This window comes from Pogona vitticeps, chromosome 5, assembly GCF_051106095.1.
Source record: "Pogona vitticeps strain Pit_001003342236 chromosome 5, PviZW2.1, whole genome shotgun sequence".
In the NCBI taxonomy this organism is placed as follows: Eukaryota; Metazoa; Chordata; class Lepidosauria; order Squamata; family Agamidae; genus Pogona; species Pogona vitticeps.
Window position 1 is genome coordinate 106,135,216 of NC_135787.1, and position 27,273 is coordinate 106,162,488.

Genomic DNA, 27,273 nt, shown 5'->3' on the forward strand with positions numbered 1-27,273 from the left:
ATAAAATTTCTCTTTATATTTCTCCCATACTCTTATTAATGCTTTTCTTATTATATTAATATCAAAAGCTTTGTTCACTTTCTTTTTTCCATACCATAAGTATGCATGAAGTCCATATTTTAAATCTTTGCTTTCCAGTATTAACATTTTTTCATCCTCCAGTCTTATCCACTCTCTTAACCATTGTAGTGCTGCTACCTCATAATATAAATGGAGGTTTGGGAGACCCCATCCAACTCTCTTCTTCTCGTCTTGCAAGTATTTCAATTTTATTCTTGGTTTTCTCCCCTGCCAAATAAAATTTGAGAGTTGTTTTCTCCACAAATGAAATGGTTTGTTATTTATTATTATCGGAATATTCTGAAATAGAAATACAAATATAGGTAATACCATCATTTTGATAATTGCTCTTTTGCCAATCAATGAGATTTTTAAGTGTTTCCATCTTTCTAAATCTTCAAAAACAAAATTGTCCTGTGACAGCCGTTCAGATGGAGAAATGACCTCTATTTTTTAAAAATGGCTCTTTAGAGTACTATCCTCCCCCCACTCTGTTTTCCCATACTCCTTTCACACTGCTATTTGATATCACTGCTTTGGTGATGTCACAATCGCCATGTTTACCATTCAGGAGTCCCTTAATATTAGATTGCTGAAGTGTGACATGCCACTGTGAATCCAAGATAAATGGGTAGTGGATATGTGAAAAAGCTTGGATCAGATGTTCAGGGAATTCACAGCCCAGAAACCTGAAATGTTACCTAAAAGCTTGTCATTTAGTGGAGTAGCAAGCATACAGTTAGAAATCAGCCAAGTGCCTCTGATCGGCTGCTAACTGGAACTGGTTACAGGGATCACGTAACAGCTCCCCATGGCTGCCTATTCATTTACAAGCCCAATTCAAAATACTAGCTTTGACCTATAAAACTTTAAATAACATGAATCTAGGCTACCTGAAAGACTACATCACCCTTTATGAGCCTGCCTGGGTTTTAAAATCATCGGAAAAAGCCGTTCTCTCAATCCCATCACCCTCATATGTGTGTTTGGAAGACATGAGAGAGCCTTCTATGTTGCTGCTCCCAAGCTGTGGAACTCCCTCCCATGAAAGATCAAGCTGGTCCCCTCTTTGTTGTCCTTCCTTAAACAAGCAAAGACTTTTCTCTTTAGGCAGGCTTTTTTTCTCAGTAACTGGCTGCCTAAGAAGGGATGCTTTAAAACTGGGGTGTGTGTGTTTATTGTTAGAAAGTTTTCAATATTGTTTGTTTTAATATTGTGAGTTGCCTTGAGTCCTCTTGAGGAGAAGGGGAGGGTATACATATCTTAAATAAATAAATACATCAATTTAAAATTACATTAATAATGATCATGCAGGCCTGATTTTCTCATAGTTCTCCCATCCCCTGGTGCACTAGGCTTTCTCATCATGCAGTTAATCCCTAATTTACTAAAGGCTTACTATGTAAAATCTAGATGTACCATAGATTAATAATGATGTCTATTTAAAATACAAATAATAAAACATGGCAATGACATTTTGATGAAATGTGAACTCCTGGATGTTGAAGAGATGAAAAGCCACACCTCTCCATGTGTTTCACAGATGATGTAGGAAATAATTATTTCTGTGTTTCCCTCATTCATTGGGCCAGGGTAATTCTGAATGAGGTTTCTGAATGCCCATGGCAGTGATTCACAACCATGGGACCCCAGATGTTTTTGTGGTAGTGGTGAAGGCTTTGGAAGTTTTAGTCCAAGAACATCTGGAGACCCAAGTTTGGGAACCCACTGCCCTATAGTGAAGTGTCTGTGGATGACTACACCAGGGTATTCCATCCCTTCTTTTCATGATGTCAATATCTTTATTTAATCCTTCCTGGACTGTATAGGACAAATATGCACATTTTGTGCTCCCTTCTCTAGTCCTTCCGACTTTCAGAAAGCTGCAAGCACTGAGCCCATCCCCATTTTGAGGAATAGGACTCTTTATGTCTTATTAAATGATAGATTGTCTATGAAATTGGTAGGGTTTTCATTATACTCTGTTGTGCTTTCTTTTTGCTTTAGCAGCAGGAAGGGTAGTTTTTCATCCAAGTGTTCACACCAGGTTCTCCTTGTGCTGTTTTATGAAGCAAAGAATGGAATGGGGCATTTTTTGACTCACTAAAAAGTACCGTATTTTTCGCACCATAAGACGCACTTTTCCCCCACAAAACGGGGGGGTGGAAAGTCTGTGCATCTTATGGAGCGAAGAAACCATATTATATTTTCCTGTTTTCTTCTCCTAAAAAATTGGTGCGTCTTATAGAAAGGTGCGTCTTATGGAGCGAAAAATACGGTACCTCAGTGGGAAAATGTAATACAGTACATTTGTTGGGACAATCTTTGTCCTAGATGGTTTTTTTCCTCCAATCTGTAAGAAAGCACCTACCTACCCCTAGCTTGTACATGGAGATAGCCGAAGCTCAGGGACATTCTTTCCAACTTTTCAAGTGTCACTGTCATAAAAAGTCTATTTTACAGGTTTAGTTCTTTGTGGCCTCTGCAAGAAAACACAGCTCCTGGCCTACTAAAGCATGTTATCTGCCTGGGGGAGGGTTAAGATACAATCAGCCTCCTACATGGATAACCAAATCTTAAGGGAACAGAAAACGAAACACCTAGGGGTTGACCTTTTTGAGACAGCAAAAAATAAAGCTGAAGCAGCTCTTCATAAAAATTATTAATTAATTTGCAAGCACTTCAGTATTCATTCTCAAATATTATTAAATACAGATTCTTCAGTGTGTTTTTTATGGTTGCCTAGTACTTTATAACTTGGCCAGATTGTGCAGCTCAGCAGGAGTCAACACAAGCAAGTATTCGTCAAATGGGAATAGAAAAATGAAACCTGAAGCAAATATGAAAATAAGATATCCTTTATTTTCTGATATTATCAGAAAAAAAATAGAGGGACATGAATCCCTGAAGATATAAAGATTTAATATTAATTCTTGATATTTTAATACATAAATTAACAGTATTTAATCAATTTAAAAGATAATGCATAGGAGTTGCAACATTTATTCTAAGAAAAACATGAAAATACCAAAGTCACACAATGAAATTAATATTAATTGCAAAATTATTGATGAAAAACATTTGACAGAGTAATTTTTGCAATATTTGCAATATTAAACAAAAAATGGAAAAGTCAAGCAACATTATATTTGTGGGGAGGCCCACAGGTATTGTTGGTTGTTGCTAATCTTGTTGCTTAGTGTAGTAAATTGCACTAGAGTAAACCCAATGAATCAATGAGAATTTGGTGAGTCAGCTCCTCCATAAGTTGCATTAATTCAAACAGGTCTTCTCTAACTATGTTAAAGTAAGTCACAAGTAGAGTAAGCCCATTCAAACCAATGGAATTTATGGTGGAATTGACTCGTCAAATTCCTATTGATTCAATGGGCCTACTCCAGTGCAACTTACTGCACTAAGCAACAAGATCTTGGCCATTAAGAAATAAGTAGTCTGTTGTACTGAAAAGGGATATTAATATGCACAGATATGCATGTTTTACAGAGCACTCAAAATACACAGATTCACTGTCCAGAGAAGGTTTTGGAAAAAAATGCCAGCATATTTAAATCTAGACCTGAGGAGCCTTTTGAAGTCATAATGTGGAAGGCATAATGTGGACCTTTCTTCTGGTTTGCCCCATTTAAACCTTCCCTTGACAATGGATCTGTCTGTAATTCTGAGAACTCTGCACATCTAATGGCCTGAAGTGAAAGATTAGATACATAAATTAAGAGTTCATTTGAAATGGAAGATCCTTTTTTCTTTTTAAAGGTCACAGGACTGGGCGTGCTTAATTCCCTTTCCCCAGTTATAACTAGTTGGTGGAACTGCCAAAGGAAAATCACCTCTTCCATTTCCTACTTGGCCAATACAAGTTAAAGTGGTAAATTATTTGCCACTTCACTGCCACTGCCTCACTGACCTCTAATTGCTCAACTCCATTGATTGTCTCTTTGTTTACAAATCAGAAAAGAAAGCACACTAAATACAAAATACATAGGCAAGGAAAATTATACACTATGACAAATAGGAGTCTTTCACCACTTGAGTGATTGTTGTTGTTTTGTTGTTTAGTTGTTTAGTCGTGTCCGACTCTTTGTGACCCCATGGACTAGAGCACACCAGGCCTGCTAAAAACAAGATAGGTATATTGGTGAATTTGACTGTAAAGAATGGGCTGGTAACAGAATAAAATGGAACAAAGCAAAGTGAAGTAAAGCAGAGCAAAGCAGAATAATTTGGAATATAAGGAAAACCTAGAAATCCTCTCCTATTTAAGAGCTATATTTAGGTGAAATTTATGAAATGATATTTTCACATTCTTTTTCTTTGCCTTGGACTGGTGTTCATAGTAGTCTGTCATGCACACAACCCCCTCAATGCTCATCTATTCATCTGAGAGTCATGATTATATAAATATTTATTTTTGTTATTCAAAGCTATCTTTTTTTGACATATCCTTTTGCAATCCAAACAAATGCAGCCTTGTGCAATTATTTCTCCTGGATACATTTCCCGATGACCTCATCCCTGCAGCCCAATACGCTCAGACTTAGAAAGGCAAAACATCTGGTTTTACTGATCAAACAGGAGTCAGTCTGTCATTAGATAAAAAGTGTGACAAATTCTTACCCTGAAAGTATTTGCCCAGAGACTTATGTGAATGTTGGCCGATGTCACTGTCTGGTCAAGAAGTCAATGAGCTACAAAGCCACCAATAAAGGGTTTCTGAGAACTTATCAAGGAAATCTAGTTATATATTCAAAGGCAAAATGCTTGTTCTTATTGAAACAATTTGCTTTCTGCACTCCTCTCCTCAGTCCATAGTTCAGGCAAACCTATTTAAAAAGCTATGAGTATGAAATTTTGATAGAATTTCATGCAGCTGAGGTAGTGCTCTGGAAGGGTTGGAAGAGTCACACCCAAATGATACAGGTATTCCCTCATGAGAAATAAAAAAAACATATACAGGAAGTAAATAAATCAAACAAGTCATATCGCTGTCTCTCTCAAGGATAAATTCTCTCAGCATGCTCCAGTACACTGGCTGGCCACTTCTCCCTCAGGCTTTCTAGTGCCTGAACCAATTCATTACATGAGAGCGATTCCTGATAAAGAGAGGAGGCAGAATGGCCTGGACTTTGTAGAAATTGCTGCTCCAGACTGGTTTCCTTCAAATCAATAGTTTCTGTTATCCTGGGGTATCCTGTAGCTTTTAAGATGACCTGTTCAAGAACCCTGACCAAGTACTTCTACTTAACTGAAACACCAGTCAGCAGTTAGGAACAGCCTACAACCAGCTGGCATTTATTGAAAGGTTCTGAAAGGGGTTTAAGGAATTTTAATCCCAGGCATGGATTAGATAAAGGCAGCACTTATATTGTTAATTTGGGGAAAATGAACAAAATCCCCTCATGGCACGAATGGGCAACCACTAAGGGTCAAACACCCAAGGCATGCCTCCTACCAGGCTCAAACACACATACCCCAAACTTTTCTTTAAAAAGTAACTGAAGGGTCCAGAGGAACTGTGAAGGGGTAAAAATTTGCTCCCAGTACCCTTAGAGAGCACAGGGTGATTTTTCTGAATAATTTTTTAAATTCAAGACTTGGGAGATCCCAAGCATGCTAGGGGGCTGCATTTATGCCTGAAGGATGCATGAAACCCACAGGCTACATTGTGCTCATATCTGCCTAAAGGCCATGGTATTAAAATTCAAGAATATTTGCCTTACTATTCAAGTCCTGAGTCCCAAGCCCCAAGTACGAGTCTTTGACTCTGCAGTTTTGCCCCCCCCCCAGGCTTGAGACTTGGGACTAAGACTGCACATGTGCTACCCAGCTGATAGACTGGCACATGCACAGAGACAGCAGGCTGGCTTCCATTCCCATGTGCTGGCCTATCAGATGGGTTCAAATCCCTCGGTTCTAAACCCTACTTAGCCATGGAAACTCGAGTGTGGAATTGTTAAAAATACTCCTTAAATATCTCAACTGCCTGTGAAGCCCTATTATGGTCCCTATTATAGATGAGCAAGTAAAAGAAAATTTGTGATTTGTTCTGATTTGTGATTCATCAAGATCGACAAATCAGAAATCAGAAATTTACAATTTTTTGGTGAACTGAAAAATTGATTCAATTTTTTTTTTACTTTTCAACCCTATAAAATGGCCCCTCAAGCACCTAGAGACACTAGGTTTGCAGGGACGTGTACCCTGACTCTCCTCTACACGTCCATCAAGATTGGTGAAGTTTGGATTTCAGATGCCCAAATTATGCACTCACAAGGATGACCACCCAGGAAAGTTCCCTCCAGGCACCTAGAGGCACCAATATCACAGAAAAGCTTCTACTGAACCTCCTCTAGAATCCCTCCATGTTTGGTGAAGATTGGGTTTCAGTCATCCAAGTTATACACCCACAAAGTTATACATTTTCCTCCAGGAAAATGCCCTTTAGCAGCTGACTTGAGGAAACCCAATCTTCACCAAATTTGGAGGGATTGTAGAGGAGAGTCAGAGGATTCCTTGCAATTTTGGTGTCTCTAAGTCCCTTTTGGCCATTTTATAGCCAAACAAATCACTGAATCAAAAATTGCTAAAAATTCATTGATTCTTGATTTGTGGGGGGCATTGATTATACAAATACAAATGGAAAAAATAGCATTTTTGAATGAATTTCATGATTCATTTTTTTTAAAGTTTGTGCCCATCTCTAGTCTCTATAAGTCAGTTGTGACTTGACAGCAGATAAGAACAATTTAAGTGAAAGTCAGGAAATACAGGAAAAAGTAGTACGGGATATTTAGCATTTCTTTTAAATTTCAAGTTAATCTACAAAAAACTATTTTAATAAATAGAAATGCTGAGCAACAGTGTTTAAAATCCATGCAATGTACTGTCAGAATCTTTAGAACTGGGGCACCAACCTGCTACGGACATCACATTTGATGTAAATTTTGTTGAAAATGGTAGGATTTTGTACTCTAATGAGGTATTCCTATATTCATAGGTAATAACACCTATTGAATCAAACTGGGATCGATTATAAGTCCACTATTAGTCCACAATCCTATGCACACTTTCCTGGGAGACAATTTGTTGAGCAATGCTGAACAAATTATTCAGCATACAGAGGAATACAATTTTGTTTTCAGCACTACTTTTGACTGTGTTCATGTGAGAGTTCCATGTTTTAGTTTAACTTGCACTTAGCTTACAAATCACCCAACAGATCATCACACTTAATCATCGCTGAAAATTAAGGTGCCTCTGGTGTAAATGAAAGTGCTTCTTTTTAAACTACCCCATTAAAAGCTTGTCATTTAAACAAAAGAATATATACATCCTCGGGTTTTCTGTAACAGAGAGAGATATGAAGAATATTCACTACACTCCTTGTCAGTTCTGGTTGTTTTTGACATTGTGACACCCCCTCAATGAATGAGGAATGTGACACCATTGTGAGATTTCTCATTTCCTGCCAGTGCGAGGCAAAAGAGTTCATTGAAGTCTCTGAAAGCACACACAGGAAGCACAAAAGGACTGGCTGCTTGTTAAGAAAGATACAAACAACCCATCTGTGGATTAAAACTAGCAAATGTCCATGACATAAAGCAGCAAGGCATCCCATTTTGCGTTGCTTTATTGCCCTGTTGTGAGAAATAATTTGAGAATACAATAAAATATCGAGCAATCTTCACAAATGAGAATGATATTTCTTCTCTTGGCCTGCAGTAACAAGTGAGGATTTAGATCTCTAATAGTAGCTCAGGGTAGAGATATAAACTTTCATTTATTGTTGCACAGGAGAATTATTACATCCAGCAATCTTATTCTAATTGTTGGGGATGTTGAGGAATTTCCTGTTTCTCTCAATAGAGTTATTGCATCAGTGCACAGAACTGCTAATTTTTTGTGTGCAAAAGTGTGCATTTCTGCACAAACACCTACCATATGTGCAACTACACTAATCATACACATTGCTAGAATCTAGGAAGTCAGCTGCCTTCTTTAAGGACCTGAAGCAGTTGGTGCTCACAGGCAGTAGACTGGCTTCCCTGCCCTACCTCCTCCAGGCACTGACTCTGAATGGGTGCTGCTGGAGGAGGTGGGACTTTGAAGTACAGAATTTGGCCAATAAACAAATTGGCATTAATCTACCAAAACAGCAGTTCATGTACATTTCTTTTTTAATTATTATTTTAGTTTCCCAGCAAAAAAACCTTACAAATATATAAAAAACCATGTTTTTACCTCCCAATACTTTTTTTCTATGACCGTGCTTCGCAAGACATTTTTTCGAGACTGCTGCTTCGCAAGACTTTTTTTTTTTAGACTGATGCATAGGGAACCTTGCAAGATGATTTTTTCCCAAGACAACGATTTTCATGGAATGAATTAAAATAATCTTGCGAGGCACCACTGTATATGCATTTATCTCTATCTAAAGACAATATATTCTGTAAAGCTTAGCCTACAAGCATTCTCGTCTAATAATACATTTCTTTCGGCAAGATCTTCTCCATATTATTCATTTTACTAATTTACTTTCTGTTTGTTACAAAGCTTTTGTTTTCCACCATTCATAGAATAGGTTCCAGCGTTCATAATAAAGTGATTTTTCTTGCCCTTTTAGTCTCTTTGTTAGTCTGTCCATTTCTGCACATTCTAATATTTTTTTTGATAATCAATTCATCTTTTGGTGGGTCTCCCTCTTTCCATACCTGTGCCCATGCTAATTAGCTGCTGTCAGAACATGTGATATTACATAATAGCTTTGCTTGTTTATATTACTGGCTATTAATCCCAATAAGAGAATTTCTGGTTTAAATTGTATGACCAGAGCACAGACTGCTGTCCTCTGAAGATGCCGGCCACAGAGACTGGCAAAACGTTAGGAAGAACAACCTCCAGAACACGACCAAAGAGCCTGAAAAACCTACAACAACCATTAAATTGTATTGCTTGCTTAGTCATTTGCTTATGAATTTTAATCCAATATTTCCTTGCAATATCACATGTCCACCATGTATAGTAATAAGTTCCTTCCTGTTTTTGCATCTCCAACATTTATTCGAGATGTTGGCAGAAATTTTTGCAAGTCTGGATGGAGGGAGATGCCATCTATAAAAAAATTTGTATAGATTTTCCTTATAAGAAGTTGCTAATGTTATCTTAAGATTTCTAGTCCACATTTGTTGCCATTTCTCAAGCTCTATACTATATCCAATTTTTTTTTACCATTTTAACATTGTCTCCTTAACCACTTCTTCTTGGGTGTCCCATTGCAATAAAATTTTATATACTTTTTGAATTTTCTTTTTAGTTCCCTTCTTTTTAATTGTTTATTCAAGAACAGGGATGGAGAATACAGAAAATAAGGGGGGGAAAGGGAAAAAGGGTTTGGGGGATAGGAGAACATAAAATATACCATCATCCGATTAATTCATATTACAAATACAAATCAACTTTTTGCTTTTTCACCGTTTGATTACCCTCCTGCTTTTATCTTATCATTTAATTTTAGTTTTATTCTATGTTACTCCAACACTGTCTGGTAACTGCTGCCATTTATACCATATGTCCCATCGTTCAGTTTCCTTTTGAATTAAACAATCTTTCAGCCTATCTGACAGAATATCCATTTTTTCCACTTCCCATATTTTCACCATAAGATTCTCTGGTTTCAGTATCTCTGCTTCCTTAAGATTTTTGACATAATGCTTTTTAATTTTGGAAGCTGCGTAGGTCACTGGGTAACTCCCTATCCCATTTATGTTACCTGGAGTCATGCCTAATACAGACGGTTCTAAAGTTTGTACAGCTTCATTTAAGTTTTGTTTGGCATCTACTGTCCCCTCTTTCATCCCTTTCATCAAATCTTCTATTTTGCTAAGATTTTCATTCGGTTGCTGAAACCCTATTATTATCCTACGCATATTAATCTGCCATTCCTTTTCTATTTCTTGTACCACTGTTCCAAAACTTTGGGGTTGAACAGAGCCAGTCTCCATTTGTTCTCTTGAATTTCTGGAGTCCATCTCAGACTTTGGGCTTTGTATAGACAGTACTATACCCTTAACTGCAATAATCACCCCTTAAATATCCTTCCACCATTTCCACAATTTTATCAACAATACAAACCCCTCATCATAAACCTCCCCTTAGATCTCCCTCCAATCTTTATCCAAATATTATAATGTAAGATTAACTTTTAACCCAGCAAATACAGAGTCAAATAGAACTGTGGCACAATTTTTTTCTTCTTCTCCTGAGTTCAGCAAGCTCTATTATCAGACTCACATGAAGTCCGCAATCCGACAGACAAAACAACAACCACCAAGTCTCAAACTGTCCAGTAGTTGTCTTGGAAGCCCATCTTGCGATCTTCATTAACCCCTCGATACTCCTTAGTCCAGTCCACCACGTCAGCTCCCTTCTCCCGAAAACTACCAAATTCTATTATTTACAGTTCACAAAATCCAGGGAAAAGCGAAGAGAAACGTGTCCCAGCCAAACTACATTCATCACACTCAAGTCTCTTAAATCCAGTCAGATGGTGTTACTATCTGGGATTCTTTTCCAGAAACATAAGATTTATTTTTCCGTCTCACTCTCTCGGCTTTAGAATCAGCCTGGTGTTTTAAGAGTTCACTTGGAGAAGCTTTGGTTTCGCTTTTGAGTCAGATTGATAAGATAAACCCGCCGCCACTTTTCTTCTTTCAGCCAAATATTTTCATTCTTATTTTCAGCTTAATGAGGCTGTTTCATAAATCAGAGGCTTCGGCTTACTTACTTGTTATATATTATTAGTTTATATTGATTGCTCTCCTCTCCCCCAGTAAAGGGTTCCTCGCGGCTCAGTGCCAAAGATGGAGCCCACTCCAGTCCGTGCACGGTGATTTCTTCAGAAGGAAAAAGTCTGGGTCTGCCTCCCATTCTTCTCCTTCTGCCACTCACCATCTGCTTCAGAGAGACTTCTTCTAGATTCTCCTTCGATCCCCATTTCAAAAGGGGGATCCCGGACCGGACGGTTCCAGTTTTTCCAGAGAGCTCTTCTCTGGAGTTGCTGGCAGCACCGCAACAAAGCCCCACCTCCGAATTTGTTGTTTTTCTGTAGTGAGTAATATTTTATCAAGTGTTGCATACTCTCTATAAAATCCTCATTTTTTGTCCTGATTATAGATCGATTGTAGTTGCAATTGGGGCCACCTTAAAAAAATCAGTCCTTGGCTCTCTAGTTGATTTTTTGTATTTAACAGTCCTTCCTCATTTAAGAGCTCATTATACGTTGTTATTTTCTCAAAATTTAATAGGTTTGGGTGAGTGAATGCTTCCATCGATGAGATCCATAGGAGTTTTCACATATATTTTGCCTTCAATTTTTTCCCAGACTTTTAACAAAGAATGTTCATGTCCATTTCTATTTGCCAGTGATTAGCCAGCCCTTATGTACTTAATCTGTGTATGTTTGTGTGTACAATGCATTTAAGTTTTGTTTCTCAAATGAAGAGCACACTATAGATATTTCATATAAATTACAGGTGACCCTGATATAAGGAAGTGGTTCTTTGTCTCACTCTCAGCTGAAGGCAAGGGATATTATGGAGCTTTACATTTTTTGAGGTATTGTTGTCTTGTGACAGCCTAAATTGTTCCAGACATGGGACGTACTGAGTATTCTTTCCATTGCTACATTGAAGTACCAGAATTCTAAAGAGAGTTTTTATGTGCAGTTGTACAATTGGAACCCCTTAGCAAATTCGACACCATAGAACAGGAGTTTTTTCGCAGTTGGAAAATAATGGTATCAATGGAAAATTAAAAAGGTAATTGTCTCTCTTTAGCTATTTCTTCACATTACTGATCATGCGGTGTCCTTTCACCACTGCTAGCCTTTTGTCAGGCATGGGCACTCATGCTTTGATTGGATCCTGCATTCATTTGACAAAATACTATGTTGCTCTTCCTTTTTTGGATTTTATTATAAAACGAAAACCACTAGCATTTCTCATGCCTCTCCATATAGGGGGACTACTCCATCCATCCAATGAAGCGGCCAATGAAACCCTTGGCCATAATAAACATTTCAGTCATTAAGGTTCTTAGTTTTACAACAAAAATGTTCTCCTTTTCTTTCAGCTGCTGGATCTGAGCAATTATTTTACAACCTACTATGAGGTAAAACACATTTTTCACTATTTTTGTCACACAACTTCATGGCTGATTAATATAACTAATCCAACATAACATATATCTTATTAATACAACAGTAGTCATCTATCTACATTTCCTTTCTCTGTCAAGTATTAGAACTGGAAGTCCACAACATAACCTTGCTTATGGGGACAATTAATTAGTAGCTTTTCAGTTTGTCAGTTTTAAATACCTGACATGTAATTATTGTTCAGTGACATTTCACATTCCTTATATAGGTCCTGTGACAGCTGTAGAAGTTTATTTCCCAGTTCCCTAGTGAAAGCTGGACAGATGCGTACCAAAACAGTTAAGGCATCTATTTGCATGCTTCATTAAAAGGCAGAAAAGATACGAAACGAGTTAAAGACCTATAACAGATCTGGAACTCAGATACCACAGTAGAGTTCAGCAAATAAAAATGGCAAAGTCACCTTCTATGCAGAATTCATTTGAAAATATGGTCTATCTGTTTCTGGATTTGGAAATATTTACACCAAGATCCTAGGTACTGCTATTTGACGTAATAATTTCTTTTTGTTATATTTTTATTTATTGTTCCATGTGTTTGTAAGCCGCCTAGAGTGGTCGCAAGACCAGACAGGCAGGATATAAATAGAATAAATAAATAAAATAAATAAATAGCTGTGTTTATTCAATCCTAAGAGCAAAAACAGATAAGTGTGATTGGGTTATTGTTGAACTACGTCATTTCATATTTGGGGGGGAAACCCTAATATTCTCTCGCAAATACTAACCTTGCAATAAAAGCTATAGTAAGGGAAATGGCATCAGATAGAAGCTTCCAGATAAGAGTGTTCCCCAACATGCAAGTGGGCAAAGAAAGGCTAACATCTTTGACCAGTATCATGGAGGTTAGATAACTGTTTGCAACCTATTGTTCCATCTCTACTGCCAGAAGTTGGGAAGGAACTGGTGGAATAATGTACCTTTCCCTTTGTGGTGATAGGATAGTTTGACTAAGGTGGAAAAACATCTTCAGCTGACCCTGCCGGCATTTAAATCAGAGAGGTGTCAAAATGTTTGTGCAAGTTGCAGGTACCATCCGTGATGGGCCTTCTGTTCTTTTGTTAGTACTCTAAAAGTGCTATCTCAAACACAGTGACAACTGAAATCACTGAGATAATACTTCACAAGGTGAAGGGGGAAGGACTATACAGTGTAGCCCACTGATATTAATGGACCTTACATCCAGAACTGTACACAGAATATTATGGCCTCAGCACCTTTTAATATTTAGTTAATAATTTAAAATATGGTATTTTTTTAAAAAAAGTTTCTTTATGTATTGGCGAAGGCTTTCTTTATGCTCTAAAACTAGAGAATAAGAATATATTAGGATTAAATATTTTGTTACAGTGCAACCGTATCAGTACTAGGCACATGCACTGTGGAACAATGGACAAAATCAGTATTTGCTTGATTGGGGGTGGTGGTTACAAAGCAGAGCAAAGTTTAGATAGTTTTTTTTTTGTTCAGAAATAGAGTTCATTGGGCTATCGAGCACTCCCCCAGGAACCTCAAGACACCAAAATTGCAGAGAAGCTTCCTCTGATGCTCCTCTACAATCCCTCCAAGTTTAGTGAAAACTGGGTTTCCAACATTCGTGTAATAGACCCACAAATAGGGCCACCTCAGGAAAGCTTAACTGGGAACCTAAAGACACCAAAATCACCAAGAAGCCTTTACTGACTCTCATCTACAATCCCTCCAAATGTGGTGAAGACTGGGTTTTCCCAAGCCAGTTGCTAAAGGGCACTTTCTTGGGTGACTCACTTTATGGGTACATAATTCGGATGTCTGAAATCCAATCTTCACAAATCTTTCAGGAATTGTAGAAGAGAGTCAGGGGAAGCTTCTCTGTAATTATGGTGTCTCTTGGTGCCTGGGGGAATGTTTATGACTTTAAAGGCAAAAATGAATTGATATTTATCAATTTGTGAGAGAAAATCATAAATTTGTTATTTATGATTCTTTGACCTTGATGAGTCACAAACTGAAATGAATCACAATTTTTCTAATTTGTGGCCATCTCTGTTCAGAAACAGTGTTTATTCTAAGTGGGAACAATAGCTAAACAGATATTTCTTATGCCATTTGGCATACATAGGGTTAAAAAGATTGGTCTAAGATATGACTTGAGGAAAGGGAAGATCAGTATTGATACTCTGACATCCTGGCACCAAAGCTGTGTAAAAGCTGAACACCCTAGTGAAATCCAAGAGTTCTCCAGGACATTCCAACCATAGAAGAACTGGGCAGTGCTCAGACTGAAGTCACTAAGCACTATAATACTACAGCACTGTGTTGTGCGCTAAATTGTGCAACACAGCATATCTACATTCCATAAGGCAATTCTAAAAATGGTGGTACCCCAAACAAAAGTCTATAAGTATGAAATTTGGCACAGATGTAGCAGACATTTGACTGTTTTATCAGTTTCTGTTCACATGATGCCAAATTTGGGGATCTTTGAGCAACTGGTTTACAAGTTATGATTTTTTAAAAGAAAAACTCTTCCCCTGCATGCAAATACTAGTGACTTTTTCTGTCTGCATGCTTAAAATAAATCAAATACATTGAAAAGATCAAATTTGCTTTTCTTGAAAGAGAATTGTTAGTCCCAGCTGCTTTTTTAAAAAATTTGGAAGGAATCCAAGATATAACCATGCTGGCTGGCGAATTCTGTGAGACGTAGTCCAAAAAGATATATTTTCCAAGTTCTACTTGTCAGCTGTGGGTTTTGTCCAAAAATAAATTTTGTTGGGAAATATTGGAAGCTCCCGTTGATGTAGTCATCCAGAATTGTAACTCACCTATGCCAGTCCGAGAGCATTGAGTGCTATGTACAGCTTTTCTCTATTCCCACAGCTCCTCCCCTCTTCCTTCCACTCAGCCTGGTTAGGTTACCTCAATAAAGAAAAGAATAACAGCCTTTCCAAAAGCATAGCAGGTAGCCATCATGAAATTCCACCACGCAGCCGGATTTTGAAGATCCTCAGAGTCAGGCACTTTGGAGATAGACTTGTTGCTGATTGGTTGGTTGTCATCTCCTCTTCCTGCTTTTTCATGAGGATACAGGGCATCCTGCACTGCTGCTAGAGTTGAAATCTTCTCATTTTGAAGCATGTACTCCACAGCCACACCAGTTGTCATCACTGTGTGATAAGGTCAAGGACAGTCACAGTGCCATGGTGTCATAAATTTTCTCTTTCTTCGGGGCAGCACTTTGCTTCTGGCTCAAGTTACAGCAGGACAGGGCTGCCCCTATGGGGAGCTCCCCTGAAAGTGTTGTTGCTATTCATTTTCTTAAAACTCACCAGTACAATCACCTCTAGATTTTAGCATCCTCTAAATTTTGGCTCTCTGAGGCAAAAGCCAGTTGTTCCACAGCAATTATGGTCTGGGAGGATCTTACACATTTCTATTTTGTACTATAAACATTTTGACCTCAAAGGACAAAATGTGTAGGTCTCCGATCTAGAAATGTTGTCTTAGGTTGTCTAACTGACACAGCTTCATTCCTCAAAGACCTAGAAAATGCCAACATAAGGGAAAGTTTGTTTCATTTGATCCTGTATGAATAAACCTGCCTGCTGCATTTTATGTATAAAAGTCTTTATTATTGGTGATAAGCTATAAAGACCAGTAAGATCTTTATACCTCGTAGGCCTTAGGTTGGATTTGCAAGGTAGAAAGTTAAAAAGAAATCTTTTCACTACTCTACCAACAACATTTGATTAAGCTAGCTGAGTGTGTATAAACATGGATGTCATTCCTACAATAACGACTCTGACTCAAACCACACTTTCAAAACAAGTGTAACATTTGATGAAAAATATATGTTATATGTATACAGTATTTTTACACCAATGTAAATATCTCTCATGAATTCTGCTCTAAGCAATTAGAAGGAGATTTTCAATATCCCAGGAAACAGCAGATCCTGTTCAGTTCATCTGAATCATTCCCTAGGAAATTCAGTAATGTTTTTTCTCCATTTGGGAAATATGGTTAGAGTTTACAGTATATATATGCACACATTGATTGGATGTTTATAATAAATTGCAAACTATCCTGGTAAACATTCCTACATATTTGGACAGCATTTGTAAATGGCAAGGACAGTCCTTGCTTATTCTCTACACTTTCTTCCTGTGACTGAAGGGATATTAATTGCTGTTTATCCATAGATCTTTAAGTTCCCTCTACTGCATATTAATATTCATGCAGTAAATAGATGTTTAGCTAAAACTAATTCTGCTTTCTGTGCAATGTATCCTAGTGAATTATTGAGACAACGTGAGCCGAATAACAACTTCTCAAAATCACATCAGAATTGTAGTGGTTTTGTGGCTGTCATACCTGGCTATAAGATTAGAATGAAGGCCGGGAGAGCAAGTAAACATATGAGAGAAAGTCTTTATAAATTGCTTTCTTTCCCTATAGATTCAATGTGCCTAGTGTGCAGTTATCTGTTTATGGCCAACAATCCAGCAGTTGTGTCTTTCCTGTGTCAGTGTTGTAGGACCTTGAAAACAGAGATATGTCAAGGGATAAGAACATCTATTAGGATCTAATTACATCAGATGTGTTCACATGGCTGCCTTTCTTTCAATATATTTCTTGAACTTTGAACAGGTTTTGTAGGCTACTCGTGCCATCCCAACAAAATCAATTCACGTTATGTTCAGTTTCAGGAGCATGCTGCTCTAAAATTGCTTTGCTTTTAGGTAAAAAAATACCTCAATAATATATTGCTTAAACAACATGCCAAATTCTATAAAAAAAATTAGGAGGCAACATTGGAAGTTTTCATAACGCAAGGTTTCCCTTGGCAGCTCTTCAGTTTTAGTGTGTTCTGTTTCTCAAAGGACACTAGGTGGGGGGTTTCTCCACTTTGACAAGGGAAGGATGAATATTACAAGAAAGTGATACGGTGGTAAACTCTTGGGGGAGAGAATACCAATACAGCGCTTAGCATTTGGAAAAAAAATTTTTTTTTAAAGGAAGCAGGTGTGGTGGACATGCAGTGTCCATGGTGCCAAAAATACAAGTGGGTGCACAGCAAATCAACAGCAATGTTTACACATGCCAAACTGATGTCGACAGAAGTGATCAGGGATCTGATCATTTAAAAAAGGCAATGCTACAAGGTTGAAAATAATCAATCGGTTGGTCAAACAAATCCATTTTTCCTGTATGGCATGGGAACAGAATTTGATTTAAAAATGTCAATAACAGCAGAATTGATATAAGTGTGATTCTTATGGTCCATGTGAGTATGTCCTTAGTTGCCTTCTATTTATGTTTCCCAGAATCCCATTGGCATTTTCATCCCATCCCAGTTCATTCACAAGCTGTGGGACTTTTATTTCCACATAGAAATATGCAAAGTTTAGTATCCTAATAGATGCATCTCAATACCTTATTTCCATCAACCAACATATGTTAACACTTAGAATCACAAAATCATGGAATTGGAAGGTACCTACAAGGCTACTGAGTCCAAACCCACCTGCCCCCATGCAGGAATCCAACTCAAAGTATACCTGACATTTCTCAAATGCATATATTTTAGTTGTGTACATTTATTTCAATTGTATACATCATTTGTTGTGAGAATTTTTTTCAGACATATTGCAAACGTCATAAATGTATGAGGTACATATGATTTCTCCCATCGCCAGTCTTAGGATATGCAAAAATGGATATTTTGATCAAAATATCGGATCTGGTAATTCTTTCCTCATCCCCAGTTAGTTATGTGCCATCAAGTGACTTTCAAGGTAAGTGAGATATTTCAGCAGTGGTTTTACCAGTTCTGTTTTCCTCACTGAGTTTCCATGGCCATGTGAGGATTCAAACTCTGTTCTGCATATTTCTAGTTCATCACTCTACCCACTACACCATGCTATTTACCTTCCCTCATTCCCAGCTACATATAGCTATATTCGTCCACATTGATGGGTTGTTTGTACACTAGACAAGGTTTGAGGGACCTGATTAAACTGAAATCCAGTAACATAAGCATCACTGGTTTTTCAAAAATCAAAAATCCCCAATTCTGATTTTTAATTAGCTGCTTTAGTCTTGAAAATTGAGAAAGTGAAATAATCTTTTCAAAATCATATTCCGGCTCACAACATGCAAGAAGAAATCCAATGCACATATGCAAAGTTATGAACATGGTGGGCATATTATATTTTCTTCTGTAGATTTCTACTTAACTTTTCCCCTTTTAAGGATATTACTAGAGGGAAGAAAGCAACAGCAACAATAATGAGATGGAAATTGTGCCTGAAATCCTGTTGTACAACTACACAAACATCATAACTTTTGGGATCAAAATGAAATATCCACAAACATAATCTATTTCACACTGAGTCACACTACTCAGAATGTTTGAAATTTCTTAACAATGTCAATTTACTTTCAAATGTTATTCCATGATACAAAATATAAAGAAAAGCTATATAGTTCTTCGGTGTGGGTGACACTCCAACTGTCTACAACATTGGTGACCAATTTTTCAGCAGGTTTCCAAAATATCTTTTAATTTATAATTTGCACAATTACATAGTAGAATGCGTTTATGTACATTTCACACAGATAGACCAAAACCACACAGAGACTGAAGGAGGACAGGACTGGCACCTTTGACTGGCATCTATTTCCATTTGCCAACTTCTTAGCAAATGTGCATGTGGAAGACCAGGATTCAGTAAAATAAACACATGCAGACCCAACAGTATTTGTTCAAAAGTATACAATTTATTCACCATCAATTATGCAAATGTTCCTTGCATAATTACCCGTATTTTTCGCTCCATAAGACGCACCTTTCTATAAGACGCACCAATTTTTTAGGAGAAGAAAACAGGAAAATATAATCTGTTTTCTTCGCTCCATAAGACGCACAGGCTTTCCAACCCCCTGTTTTGTGGGAAAAAAGTGCGTCTTATGGTGCGAAAAATACGGTATGTTGTAAAACATCCAGAGAGCGCTTGCACTGTGAGGCAGTATGTAAGACAAAACAACAATAACAACAAATTGATCTCTTGTGAATGTACAGTATACAGCTTCTACCTGGTTCCATCCATCCAAAGTAATCTTTATTGGTTCAAAACTCTTCATTTTACCATTTTACCACTCTTCTCTCTGACACCCTTCTTTCTATGTGATCTTTCTCTTCCTCCATCCTACAGCTTATTCAGCCTGTGTCAGTTTCATCAGTTACAAACTCATTCATTCCTTCCCTGTGCTTTTCCTCTTTTCCTCTTCTTTTTCCTCCTGACGTATTTTCTTTCCTACTTGCTTTTCTCTACTCCACACCAGTGGTTAATCAGCCTCCCTCCTAACAATTCTTGCAACCCACACCAGGAGTCTCTCTCTCTCTGATTTTCACACTCTATTTCCTCAAATCCAAGCAGCCACATTTTCATATTCATGAGACCGATTCGCTCATTATGCCATCAACGAACCAATATGTTCATTGCACAATCAAAAGATGATTGCACTACAATATTAAAGTCAAGTAAAATAATATTGGATAAAATAATACAAAAATTGTTACATCATTTTACAACACTTCACAACAAGAGTACTGAGTGATCACTATACTACATACTAAAATAATCCAGATCTATAACGACAATATTATAAAATACATCTCTGATTTTTTACTTCCAGTTAAATGAAATACCCAGGAGGCAATAATATAACATTTGGAAACCTTTACCATAAGAACAGCAGGCCTACATTCGTGTCTCTGAAGCTTCATAACAGTTCATACAAATAGGATCCAGATACTTTGCTCTACATGTTATTATGCAAATAGTGTGGGTCAGAAAACAAGGTAGAACAGCACACATCTCCCTCACTGATTTTCTGTTAAAGAGCACTCTTTCTGAAGCTGCTTTATGGATAGAAAACAGAAAGCTGGGGAGAGATTCACATGGTGTGATGCATGGGTGCAGAACCTGCAGCCTAAGTGGGTTTGTGCATTCCTGTTTTAGGAGATGTTTGAAGACATTGTAAACCAGATTCCAAGCAGCCTTGTGACTTGCCTGAATTGCTAGCTCAATGGAAGAGAACGCTGTGTTCCTTCCACTTATTTATAAGGTCAGACGATTAGTCTACTCTTTGAGAATCCTCAAACAAAAGCAAGATTCCAAATGAGATAAGCAACTTTATTTGAAGATTAGTTCTAGCAGAAGGCAAAGCAAACTAGAACTACAGATTTTATATGTACACCAAAAAAAAAAAAAAAAAAAGGATAGATCAAGATCTAACCTTTACAAATGAAAGAAGAGGATGGCTCTCAGTCCTGAGGAAGTACTAAAGAGCACACCCTAGGGCCTCCCGGGTCATAGCTTTTATCTCCCTCTAAAAGTTATCTTCTGTGACTAAAATGATTTTACATAACTACAGTATGCTAAAATCTAGACAATGATGTGTTCTTGTTGTTGCCTAGGCCTCCTCTGCCCACCTTGACAAGTTTTTTTTCCACTTTCCAGTTAGCTGGGCTTGCTTTTGTTTTATTTGCCCCACTTTGTTCAGCTGTTCCCCTAACCCTTTAAGCAATTCATAAACATATTGAAATTGTTTTTAGGGCATATTTCTTACCTCTGACTGATGACCTACTCTTATAAAAGCACAGACTGGATCAAAAGCTCCTGTTCCACATGCCAACAGATGTGTTCGGTTGTACCGATGCAGAGCACGGATGTAATTTGCACACTCTTCCTATGGAGAAAGGGAAGAAATACAATCAAGCAGGAGTGAACAGTATTTTTTTAACAGTCACTTGCAATCACAAAAGGCATTATGAAAGAAATCTGAACTTTGTTTATTCATTTTCCATATCTTCTTTTCCTTCACCTCTTACCAGAGGCTGGATGTCATTGTGGCTATCCAGATTTTGGATACAGTAGTTCTAAATAATGATGATGTGTTACATCCAAACAAGTTCCCTAGGATTCATCAGCCAGTTCTTCTCCTTCCCTCACTTCTAATTTAATTTATACTATATGATCAGCTGTAATAATCTCTTCACACACACACACACACACACACATTTTCCAGCTATATAGGGAAGGCTCTAAAGTTCATGGATCTGGAGAGAGATGGAGGGATGCGGTACCTCACCTCAAAAAACAAAGGATTGCCCCCTTAACCTGGTCAGGAGCCATCACTATTCGATACTGTACTGTGAACAACTGATCTGGTTTCTTTCTCACAGAAGATGAAAAGAGCAGAAAACTGAAAAGTTCTGCTCTTTTCTGGCCCACCTCTCCCAAGATCCTCCAGCTAGCATGGGCACCTTATAAGCAGAGTCCATCAAATCGCCTTGTTTGGTGTGTTCATGAGTTTCTTCCCCCAAGTAAAATGAGTTTTTAAGAAGCGGGGTAGATTAATTTGTTTATAGAGGAACAGTCATAAGATGCAAAGCCACGGAAAGGAAAATCATTTTAAAAAAATTCAAGCAGAACTGATTTTATAAGAGAAATGATAGGATCAAAAGAAAATAATCTTATGATCTTAATATTCTTATATCACATCCTCAGCATGTAATAAGAATGCCTTGTGTTCTTGAAAGTCTGGAACCGGAAAGTTCTGAAAAGATCCTCTCCCAGGCTGCCTTCTCAGATGGACCTCAGAGGAACAGTTAAAAGGATGGGGGAATTACTTGCACACACCTAATGAGTGTCCCCGTGCCATACATCCCTTGTGAATGAGCTGACAGGACTGTTCTGTGCCAGCTCAATGGAAAACACGGGCCATGCTGGTCTTCTTGGTAATTATAGAACTTGCATAGCCGAAGAGCTGCTATAAACATTTCTTCTCTGTTGTACCACCACTGTTGCTACGACAACTTGGCCTAGATTGCTGTTGCTAAAGTCCTCTTCTCTTACAAACACCCAGTGACAACCCACACAGCCCTAAGTTATTATCATTTTGAGCAGCATTACCTGAAGGACTGTGTGCTTTTGGGAGACGGAACAAATATACCAAGGAGACGGACTGCCCTTCACTTACAGAAGCCCTCACAATTCTCACGCCTGGTCCATACTAGTAATGTCCTAGCCCTCCCTCCCTCTCTTTCCATTTCTATACTGCCCCATTAGTTTTATAACTCTTTGGGCAGTTCCCAATATGCAATAAAAACTCTATGTAATAAATACAGTGGTGCCTCGCATAACGTTTGCTTCGTTTAATGTTTTTTTTGCTTAAAGTTTATTTTTTCAGAGTCAGATTGTGCTTCGTATAACGTTTTTCCCTATGGGCAATTTTCACATAGCGATTTTGGGACCATGCTTCGCTTAACGTTTTTGGTTTTAGGTCCCCTGCTTCACTTAACAATGTTCATTTTTTCAATTACAAAAGTGTCTTAACATGTTGAAAAACGGTTTTAAATGCTTGGAATCGTTAGTGCACCTTCTAAAATGTGTGCATACTTAATTTGGCGTTGATCTGACTTTTCGTTAATTTTTTGTGAATTTTTTTTCTCCCCCATAGGAAACAATGGAGCTGTCAGATTTTGACAGCTGTCAAAAGTTGGGGGGAAAATTTCACCATAAATTAACGAAAAGTCAGATCAAAGCCAAATTAACTTTTGCATCCGTTTTAGAGGGTGCAGAAGCTAATCCAAGCATTTAAAACCATTTTTGACCCTTTTATGACACACTTAAATTTGCAAAAATTGACTTCGCAAAGCCATTGAAATGTATTGAGTCGGCTTCAATACATTCCAATGGAGGAAACATTAGGCGCAGGTGTTAAAAATGATTTTTCTTCTTCTAGAAGACCACAGGAGCAATGATTTTTACATGAGCTTGGGGAACACATCCTCTAAAGAAGACTAACACACACACACACACACACACACACACACACACCACACACACACCCTGCCTTCCACTTTGCCCCACCAACCCTCTTGGTCACACACTCTGAATGCTCTGGACATCCTTCTCAGCACCATGATGTGCTGATGCTGGAAAGTTTGGTTTAGGTGAAAGGCTTGCCCAACCAAGAGACACAGGCAGGAGAACCCAAGAGCTACTTCTATCAGTGACCCAGTCCAAAGCAGAAATGACCAGTAGCCTTGGGCTGGCTCGGAACTGTGTTGCTGCAGACGCTTACCCCGCATGACGTTGAAGTTGCTTGACGATGACATTTTTGCGATCACTATTGAGATTACAAAACGATGGTTCCAAAGGGGGAAATCTGCTTTATGTTGATTAGGAGCCTGCTTCGCAAACCGTTTGTTCGCAAAACAATGTTTTTTCCGGCTCCGCAAAATGGCTTCCCTCCCTTCTCAAAATGGCTACTTTCCGGACGGAAGCTAAGCATTACAGCAAATTAGAACAGCTGATTGGTAGGTCTCTATGGGCAATCTTCGCTGGACGACCGGTTTTCAATGCATTCCAATAGGGATTTCTTTTTCACTTGACAATGATTTTGCTTAACAGCGATTTTGCTGGAACACATTATTGTCAAGCGGGGCAGCACTGTAGTTCTAATTCAAAAATTGCACTGCTTTTCTGGATTCCAGAGCCTAGTCTGTTTGTATGCTTGCTGCAGCAATGTGATTCTGGGCCAGCCAAAGGCTACTGGTCCTTCATGCTTTAGACCAGGTCACTGATAGAAGCAGCTCTTGGTTTCTCCTGCCTGTGGCTCTCAGTTGGACAAGCCTTTCATGACAACTGAGTTCTCCAGCACCAGTGTATCATGGCACTGAGAAGGATTCGATTCTTCAAAGAAACCCACCCCCATTTATGAATGTGGAATATTGTGCTTCTGTGTAGACAATTCAGAACGCATGAAATGGCCCAATATTGCTGCACAATATCATGCTTGCTTTGCCTGCAGGGAAAAAGACACCAAGCTTTAAATAGCCAAGGGCAGCCTGAATGTTTACAACACTAATGGCATCAGTCAAGAAAGTCTACAAGATATTCCCTTCTACTCACTACCACGCAAGAAATTCCCAGAAGCTGTCTCATCAGTTAACTACTTTTCACCCAAAGACAAAGCAATTGTCAGGGCTGTTTTTCAACAAGCGTGGACGTCTGCCAAAATATTTAGAACTTAATGAAATGGTAAGGCAAAGGTGTTAGTAGGTCCAAAATGTACAATGGAGAAACATAGACACCCTTTAATCTCTTGGGCAAACTAATGTTGCCATGTCCGCTCTGCCAATTGCAGACTATAACTATATGATCCAATTTCCAAACCCTTTCTTTGACTAAAGCAAGCTAACCATAAGCAAGTTTGATATTGTTAATTTATTTGATTTATTTTAAATCTGCAGACACAGAAGGTCGCTGGTGTCTGGACACAGCCTTTTTAAAGTGTTACTTTTAAAAAAAAATCATAACTCAAAAACTGCTTGCTTAACATCCCCAGGTTTGGCAAAGAGCAAGAGCAGACTGTCTTCTACATCTGTGACACATCTGGTGCTATCTCAGGTCCAGTTTCAAAATTGTAAGTTTTTATTTGGGGTACCCCTATTTTTTGAGTTGGTTTATGAATTCAAAATTAGGCTGTCACACAATATCTATTGTTGCACACCTGTGCAGCAATAATATAAAAGATCTGTGGCTGAAACCTGTCTTGAAATCTAGATACCTGAGCCCGTTTATTCAATAGGCGATCATGGGAAAAAGAAGGAATGACTCTCTAGCAGTGAAGCGTATAATAAGCCTGCAGCCATGTGATATAGGTACTCTGCACATGTTCAGAATTACCTCTTACACTGAAACATTACTTGTCATTATGATCCATACAATGTAGCCTGGCACTAAGGAGGTAAGAATGCCTCAAGAAGCCAAGTTTCATTTTTTATTTTTTGTTTTCTCCCTAATTCCTCAAGTTAAAACATGTATCTTTTCTGGCAAATGCACCCAGAACCCAATATACAGCAGGGATCCAAAAATTCTGTTTAAATCACTGTGCTTCTCTAGAATCCTTCTGTATTCTACGTTTGGCCCTATTGGATTTTAAGACCTTGGTTTCTCCTCCAACATGGAAATTGATAGGCATTTTCTTTGTGGAGTCTCCATGATTAATGCATTTATTTATGCATTCTTCCTAATGTACACCTTTCCTCCATCAACAGAAGAACATTTGTGCATATTTTCCAATGGTACCATTTTTAAAACATTTTTTAAAACATATACATGATATATCCTATGAAACATATTGTAAGCCTCTCTCTGAGGCTTACAATGCACAAACATTGGATTTCTTCCTATTCTTACTAAGGAGGTGGGGCTGTCTGGGATATATATATATATATTGTGTGTGTGTGTGTGTGTGTGTGTGTGTGTGTGTGTGTGTGTGTGTGTGTGTGTGTGTGTGTAGGGATGATGATACTTTCTTTTTAAACATCATCATCATGTACTGTCAAGCCACTTCTGACTTATGGTGAGGTTTCTCAGAGTTTTCAAGGTAGAGAATATTCAGAAGTGGTTTAACATTCCCTTCTTCTGGGGGCACCTTGTAACTGTGCAGCTTGCCCAAGGTCAACTGAATAGCTCTCTCAGGAGGCACATTAGGGAATCAGATTTTTAGCCTCTGGCTCTGCAGCCAGATGACTAAACCACTGAACTATCCAGCCAGCCTTTTTTTTTTTTAAAAAAAGTGTGATTTTTGCCCCTTCATGGTTCTGGTTGAGTTCTTCATTGCCAAATGATTTTGCAAGTCTCTTTCCAGAGATGATGGAAGAACATTCTCTTCACCCTCAGGAACACTCTCTTGCCAAAGTGAAGGAAAAATAAAGACATTTGCTAGCGAATACATACAGCATATCGTCCTTTGATTGTACATTCTTCCACTTGCACAGTTGTACTCGGCCAATGAATCTGCAAGACAATAATACACAGTTAGTTGTCTAGATAAAAGGTATACTCTTACAGGCTGCCTTTAAATAAGTTTAAATTACAGATAGGTCTATATTTATATTGAATAGGTAATTTCCCCCAGATGCTAATCCAACCATAACTTTTTGCCTGGACCCTAGCCGAGTGCTCCTTTTGTTTTTTCTGGCAATGCAATATTATAATCAGTGGAATGTCACAGGTACAAAACAAATTGTGTGGATACATGTGCCTGATAAAGTTTCTGTTGTCAACTGAACAGGCTGAAAGGAGAAAAATCCATAAGAAGAAATAAAGATTATTTGATGGTCTTGTAAGAACGAAGACATACACAGTAGCTCATTAACTTCTGGTTAATGGAATAGAGGCTGGCATTTCAACACTTGAGTTTTCAACTAGTTAAATCTCTGTTTTAGACCCACATTTTTTTTAAAAAAAACCCAACCTGCAACATATAACCCCATCATCCATAAATGCACTTGTTTCTGAATGTGATTATCTCCCGTCCCCTTGTAACCTATCACTTCTACTTCTTGAATGTATAAGAAGTCCTAATTTCTGTATTTTTTGTAATTAATGTCAAGACTGATTATGAAGTCATTTTATATTTTTCATCTCTGTGCAGTCTGCAAACTGGCCTGAAGAAGTGGATTTTCTCTGCCACTATGGCACATATTCAGATGCTGGTTACTCATTACCCCTACCCTTACGCAAGGAAATGAAAAATGTCTCATTTGCAATGCAAATATGGGAATGGTTTTGCTTTAAACTTCTGCTTACATTTTGCCAAAGCTACCATTCAGTTTCAAAATGTGGATCTGAAGCCCTAGACTAACCCAGTCACACATGAAGAAAGATTCTTGTTGATTTGTGTTAATGCCTTGTTCAATATTTCTCACTTGTGGGTTCACAGGCATTTGTTCTCCAGCTAATTAACATCTGGCTGACATCTCCTCTTCAGTATCGGACATTAAAAAGTTATCTCATGTTAGTAAACAAAAGTATTAGCTTAGTGCTGAGAAGCCTGGACAAGGGTGGAGAAAAGATAATGTTTTGTTGTGTGTGTAGCCACTTGCTGAACTTATGTGATGCATTTTTAAGATGG

General features: G+C 38.1%; 1 protein-coding gene across 1 annotated transcript in view; it reads right to left on the bottom strand.

The window, feature by feature from the left end:
* SEMA3E (semaphorin 3E) overlaps window positions 1-27,273 on the bottom strand; it is a 223,225-nt gene that overhangs the window by 62,966 nt on the left and 132,986 nt on the right. The window contains exons 3-4 of the mRNA XM_020812095.3: window positions 26,094-26,153; window positions 20,911-21,030 (exon numbers count right to left, since the gene is read on the bottom strand). Of these exons, the coding sequence (XP_020667754.2) occupies window positions 20,911-21,030; window positions 26,094-26,153 (180 nt within the window). The remainder of the gene's footprint in view (window positions 1-20,910; window positions 21,031-26,093; window positions 26,154-27,273) is intronic.